Here is a 7061-nt window from a genome sequence, read left to right as displayed (position 1 = left end):
TGCACTCGCTAGCCGGAACCCCTCGCCATACCCGTAACTGCGCCGGCCTCCATCAGCACCTCCACCGCCTCCAGCCCCGCCCGCGCCCGAGTCCGGGAACCGGAGCATTTACAAAACAAATTCTAGTTAACCCAGCGTCTACCCTCTGAAGCATTTCACCAAACAAGCTTTATGGCCGGGTTATTGCCTCGTTGGCACAATCCGCTGAGTTATGAACTCTTCGTGGGATACGGATGATGGCCGGTGTTGACATCGGGATATGCTAAGAGGACTAGTAATTGGTCGCGGCTCATTGGCGGCGCGATAATAATGACGCCATCATCGCTCGCATTACACATGGCAATAATGCAATATAACTTGCACAGGAGAAGAAGAAAAAACCTAACTATGGATACATTTCAAGACTCATAATGCTAGAAGTTTGAAATATTATCTTAGTTCTCCCCCACCTCCTCCCAGCAAAGAGAGATAGCTCTTGTTCGCCAAATACACAATCTCTCAGTGTTTCATGTACAATCATATCATCCCACTTATGGCCTTTGTGTATGTTCCTATGGTCCAAGTAAAGTTTTAAATACTTGAAATTTAGTGCCTCGTTAACATGCAATATGTGCCAATGCCAGATTTTACATGCATCAGTCCACCGCACACATTATTACCAAGCACATATTTTTTATGACTTTATTTTGAGACAAAATTTTCAACGCAAAGCCAAAGATCGTGTATTGCTCTCACAACATGGCGGATATCGATTGTAGTCTCGTCATCAAAAGTACATACATTGCAAAGATTAAACAATACCACTAACATTACACGTCAGATTAACACCAAAAGTGGAAATGCAAATTTGAACTTTGTTCCTAGCATGGCCAAATCCTGGCGACAAATCTGTTGCATCCAAATACAATCTCTTGCATCCAAATACGTGCATGTTGGTGGTTGCTATTTTTGTAACTTATCTAAGTTTCACCTAAATCTAGGTTTCATAGATGAATGTGAACTTATATACTGTGCACTACAGGTTGAGTTCGGATAAAATACAAGGTACAATTTGTAATTATGATGACAATGTTCCACAGACGACGGACCATAGTTGGAAGTTCCATCACTAGCTGAAACTCCGATATGTTTGATTATGGTTTGATTTTTACAAATATAGAGTTATGTTTGCAAAAGGAAAATAGTGTCTCAGAAATCGAATCTCAATGGTCTAGATTTTGGCATCATATGGGCTAGGTTTCAAAATTCTCTTTTATGGATGTCATTGCTAGATTCAGGCTACCCTATCTCCGCCACTAAAACATGCAAACAACTACAAAACTAAGTAACCAAGGCAAAATCAACCGCAAAATCCAACAACATGGTTCATCATGACATGCAGTCATGATCATCTAAAACCCTCTATGCCCTACCTAATGAATGGAAATGATGACTAACCATAGTCCAAAAGGACGCTACACAGTTCACGTCCACGCCGCCTAGTCGTGTGCTCTGGCAGGTGGTGACCATTATTCGATCACTCAGTTCAGCTTTCACACCCACGCGTTAGCAAGATTGCGGCAGTAAAATCTTTGGCCAGATTTTTGGTGGGGCTGGCTGAGGCGTGATCCAAACGGACCCAAATATACTGAACAGGGACACGTCATTCGCCACGTGTGTGTGCATGTCTGACGTGCTATGTTCGGACGCCTGCTTAATCTGAACTAAAATTGTTCTGCAAGACACTGCTCCTGCTTGCAACCAGGTCTGCAGGTAGAGAGCCGGACGGATTACTACAAGGGAAACACAACCGAAACATCTTCTCGTCTCGGGCCATCCATATCCATATCCGTAGAGGGAGATTCAAACCGAAACGACGTGAAGTTGAAAGTTGAAACAACCTCGGACCTCGGGTGACCATGCCGACGAAATACCTGATCGCCGCCCTCCCCGTACAATCCGCCGGCGGCGACATCACCGCCGCCGAAAACTCCCTCTGGCGCAGCCTCGAGGACTCCATCTCCCAGCACGCCATCGACACCCCCCTCTACCGCGTAAGCATATATAGCAAGCCTCTCCTCCGCGATCCTCTCTTCTAGCTACTTCAATTCAATCTCCCCGAGCTTGATCACTCCCTCCTCCGCCTCCCCTCCTGCAGTTCACGGTCCCCGCCCTCAAAGGCGGCACGCTCGACTCCCTCCTCGCCCTCAGCGACGACCTCATCAGGGTGCGCCCCCTCCTCCCCTATAAGCTATATAATCTCGTTCGCTAGCGTTAGGGTATTCTGATCGTTGTCTGTCTCTGTGCTTCCGGCCGTGCAGTCGAACCTCTTCATCGAGGGGGCCTCGCACAGGATCAGGAGGCAGATCGAGGACCTGGAGCGCGACGGAGGCGCCGGCGAGGGCGGCGCCCTGATCACCGTCGACGGCGTCCCGGTCGACTCCTACCTCTCCAGGTATGTGCATTCAGCTGTTGGTTTTCACGGCCGCGTCAGCTTAGCTTAACTGAAGCTTCGCCTTGGATTTTCGTGTAGGTTTGTGTGGGACGAGCGGAAGTACCCAACAAAGTGGCCACTCAAGGACATCATCGCCAGCATCCTGTCGCGGATCGCCAAAATCGAGGATGAGATCAAGGTGATAAGTAACTCTACTTCTTGTTTATTCGTTACTCCCTCCGGTCCTTTTTACTCTGCGTATTAGGTTTTGGTCAAGTCAAACATTGCAAAGTTTGACAAAATTATCTTAAAGAATATCAACATCTACAATATCAAATATATATACTCTGAAACTACATTTCATAACAAATCTAACGATATTGATTTAGCATTGAGAATGTTGATACTCTTTTATATATCTTTGATCAAAGTAGAGATACCTTGACTTTGGACAAAACTTATATGCAGACTGAAAAGGACCGGAGGGAGTACTTTTTTTATTCTAATCTGCCCCGAATTCTGCTAAGATAGTGGAACGTTAACACTGGTTAGCCGTGTAGCTACATGCATTACGGAACTGTGTATGTTGGATAGAGTTGTTTGGCAAGTAATTTTACTCTTCAGCTACACCAAGCCATTATTATACTCCCTCCGTCCCAAAATAAGTGTCTCAACTTTGTATAAATTTTAAAATTAGTACAAAGTTGAGACACTTATTTTGGGACGGAGGGAGTATATGCCAAGTAATACTGGTTTGGGGCTCAATCTTGAGCTTATGGATCTTTACTTCGTTATGAAACCCTCCTCCTCCCCCGCCGCCGCCGGCAGCTGCCCCCGCGGCAGTAGGCGGCGGCGGGGCTTCCCCGCGCAACCGCCTCGACGTGGAGACGCCCCCTTCCCGCATCAGATGCTGCCGCCCGCCTCCTCAACTCCTGGTGGCCGCCGAACTGCCAGATCAGGCCGGAGCGGCCCTGGATCGGGGCTGGCTCCTCTCTGGCGGCTGGTGGGCCGGGGATCGCCGGATCCGCCCGGATCTGGCCGGCGCGGCCCTGCTTCGTCGCCCGGCTAGGGTGTTCGCGGCGTGGTCTCCCTGGTGGCGGCGATGTGGGTCGTTCTCCGTGTCTTGATGGGATGTGCGCGGTTGGTGGATGCCGGGGCGGCGGCCTCGGACGGCGTGGACGGCGTGACCTCTTGACGGGCGACGGCCGTGGGAGCTGGTGGTCCGCGACTTCGGCTGTGCGGGCGGCGAGGTCTCGGTGGACGTCTACTACGGTGGGTCGGGGTGCCCCGTCACCCGGCGTGCCTGCTACGATGAAGTCTGATGCCTTCTTCGGCTGCGGGCGCTCCCCTGGCCAGGTCTTTGGCCGGGTGGTTGGGACGGGGGCGGGATCGGGGGAAACCCTTGGCCGTCGGCGGAGGCCACGACAATGGCGGCGCCTTGTGGGCGTCGGTTCCCTTCTTGGAGGCCTTGTCGAGGTCCTATCCCGTCTCTCACTGTGCTCTTCATTTGGGCGAAAGCTCTAGTTCCCCTTGCGGGCGACGGCGTCGTCCCTTCGTCGCGCTCCTTCTTGAAGGCGTCGCCTGGGGTCCCCGGAAGCACGGTGGGCGCTTCGTGGTGCATGTGAGGTGTTTGGCGGCGGCAATGTGTGCGGCGATTTATCTATTCTACCGCTGATCTTCGTCTTGTGGTAGCGCTCCATCTGTTTGGTGATGTTCTACCGTAGGTGGTGGTCGTCATTTGGCGTCATGGTGGCGTTGATGGCGGAGGGCCTGCCAAGGATGGCACCTCAATCTGCTTGGAGATGGACCTGTGGAAGATGGTGGAGACGACACCTGTGAGTGCGTCAGACCGGTTTATGCCCCAGACCCGGTATGTGGCTAGGCTAGGGATTCCGGCTTTCGATGTTAGGTTTAGGTGAGTGGTCTGGGTAGGGGCCCAGCTAGCACCCCTTCATCATATGGATAGGAGTAGCGGCATATGTTGCCTAGTTGGTGGATTCAGGCTTATTGTTGTAACACTTTGTAAGGTCCTCGGGAATAATCAATAAAGTGGCCGTATGCATCTTCCAGATGCAGAGGCCGGGGGTCATCCTCCTTTTCTAAAAAAAATGAAATACTATGAATAAGTCGAATTCAAAGAAGCTCAAGATCACCTTTTGCAGGTTCAATCATCGAAGTATAATTCTTGTAAGAACCACCTGAGAACAATCTACAGAAAGCAAAGTGTAAGGTAAAATACCTAGATGTTGGCGGACTACTCAGTCTCTAGAATGTTGCCGAGTTCTTGACCTCAAGTCTCCTTGTAAAATAAGAAAAACATGTTTCTCCTTCTATTCATTGTTTTTCCTACCTTAATTGGCCCGCCTTTCTTGTGTGACAGTTTAGTCGTGCGTGATCTGTCGAACCTGGTAAAACCAGAGGATATAATCACTTCGGAACATCTAGCAACACTTCTTGCCGTTGTTCCAAAATACTCCCAGAACGACTGGTTGTCATGCTATGAGTCACTTGACACCTTTGTGGTAAGTTTGAAATTCTGGGTATGCACTTGAAGTATGAGTAGTGATAATATTGGTATCAAACTTTCATCTCAACTATTTTAGCATTGTCATTCATTTCAATAACTGCCTATTCTACTTGTGTGTTTTCCCTCCAGTGTCAATAATCATGAACTTGACATCATATATATCTTTCAAATTACACATACATTTGACTTGCAACTCTTTCACTCAAATGTTGTTTTAATTTGCCCTTATGAAGAACTTATTCTTAATTCTTGCCCTTGTCCTATTTGCGATTATATTCAGTTGAGCTAGTTGTTGAATTATAGGTACCGAGATCATCTAAAAGGCTTTATGAGGATGATGAATATGCGCTCTACACCGTAACATTATTTGCTAAGGTTGTTGGCAACTTTAAAGCACATGCTCAAGAGAAAGGTTTTCTGGTAAGTTTGTTGCGCATACCTTCTTTGTAACCTTGTTTACACTTACCGTAGTTTAGCAAGCTAACTTTGGTCGAATGATCCTTCTGTATAACACTAAATTAATGATCTTGATTGTTGCCCATGTCATTTTGTTTCCTTCTTTATTCAACCATTAATTTCTATTTCTTATTGGATTTCAGATCCGTGATTTTGTGTATAGTCCTGAAGCACAGGAAAGTAAGGACGACCTGGAAAAGCTGCTGCAAGATGAAGAAACTATGAGAACGTCTCTTCTAGAATTGTTATATGCCAGATACAGTGAGGTATATGACTTTTGCAGCTTATTTACATGTTCCTGTTCAAAATGGCGCCATTTTTTTGAATACAAAAGAGGGTTATGTCTCCACTGACTATGGTTTTCTATGAGAACCGTTATGTCATGGTGTGTGTCTGTCTGACGTCTTAATTTTCTTCAGTTTTCGTTACGGTTGATAGTATTATAGTTTCGACAACAAAGCCAGCCATTAGGCCCCATATTGACCCCCCGCAAAAAAAAAGGCCCCATATTGACTGCCTGGACAGTGGCGGAGCTTGAAGCCCATTGTTGGGCGGGCGGCCGAACAGAAGAAAAGAGCCGGTGGGCTGGTGGTCCAAGGCCCGAAGTAAAAAATTAGTGTACAAATTGCAAAAAGCTGGGCGGGCCTTGCCATGGCTCCGCCAGTGTGTCTGGACATCCTGGCATGTCCAAATCAGGCCGATCCTGACTTACTAATCTGATATCGTGGTTTGTTCTGATTGTGAATAATACACGGTTATCACTTGGTGGGTTTCTCACGAGTCACGAATCACGACCACCTATGTTCATGCATTTGTCTCAAAAAAAACCCTATGTTCATGCATGGTTCCTCAATTATAACTACTTCTACTGACTATGGTGCAGGTATTCAGTTCCTGGATGCACATATGTGCTGTATTTGTCTTTGCAGAGAGCATTCTTAGATATGGTTTGTCACCATCAATCCTGGTAATTCTTGATTTCCTCCACTGTTCTATCATAGTTGCTCTTATAATTTTGTTATCTGATCGTTAAATCTGTCGTTGCTTTTGCGTCAATCAGTGTGTTGTTCTAGCACCGTCTACGGAGAGCGAGAAAAAAGTAAGGAACATCTTAGAAGAGCATTGTGGAAATGCCAATAGGTAATTCATTGCCTGGGTTGCAGTCAGTTGCAACGTTAGTTAGTAATAAGTCACTCGCATTGTTTTGCTAATTGAACGTTTTAATTGCAGCAATGATTTCTGGAAATCTGACGATGATGGTCTCGGAGGTGAAATCCACCCTTATGTATCCTCCACCATGAATGTCGTGTGAGTATGAGCATATAGTGCTAGTGTGCTCTTGATATCTCCATGGAGGCAATGTTCTGGAGCAACTATGCTTTCAGTAATCAACAGGTTTTTCAATACACTGTTATTGACTCATAACGTCGCATTAAGGAGATACAAGTGTAACGGATTCACACCCGGCCTCTGCAATACGAACCAACAAATTATCACAACGCAAGTTTGGTCAATTTTTTGGTTTATATGTAGCTTATGTCCTAGAAATAAACCTACCCATTTGTAGTTTTGGGAATCTACACAAGACGGAATTCCCGTTGGTTTTATAAATGTAAATATATAATTCTGGTACGATACGGAATTTCATGAATATATAGCCACGTC

The 7061-nt window shown here is 46.7% G+C and overlaps 1 protein-coding gene across 1 annotated transcript; it reads left to right on the top strand.

Annotated features, from left to right (window-relative positions):
* The first annotated feature begins 1898 nt into the window (after positions 1 to 1898).
* LOC119307804 (V-type proton ATPase subunit C-like) lies at positions 1899 to 7049 on the top strand. The gene is made up of 11 exons (XM_037583893.1): positions 1899 to 2033; positions 2138 to 2206; positions 2301 to 2434; positions 2513 to 2612; positions 4576 to 4643; positions 4794 to 4935; positions 5244 to 5360; positions 5540 to 5662; positions 6280 to 6363; positions 6457 to 6536; positions 6627 to 7049. The coding sequence occupies exons 1-11, from the start codon at positions 1899 to 1901 to the stop codon at positions 6706 to 6708; spliced, it is 1134 nt and encodes a 377-aa protein (XP_037439790.1). The 3' UTR covers positions 6709 to 7049.
* The last annotated feature ends 12 nt before the right edge of the window (positions 7050 to 7061 follow it).

This window comes from Triticum dicoccoides, chromosome 1B (assembly GCF_002162155.2).
Source record: "Triticum dicoccoides isolate Atlit2015 ecotype Zavitan chromosome 1B, WEW_v2.0, whole genome shotgun sequence".
In the NCBI taxonomy this organism is placed as follows: Eukaryota; Viridiplantae; Streptophyta; class Magnoliopsida; order Poales; family Poaceae; genus Triticum; species Triticum dicoccoides.
The sequence above is the reverse complement of the archived record's forward strand: the minus strand, read 5'-3'. Positions and strand labels throughout refer to the sequence as shown.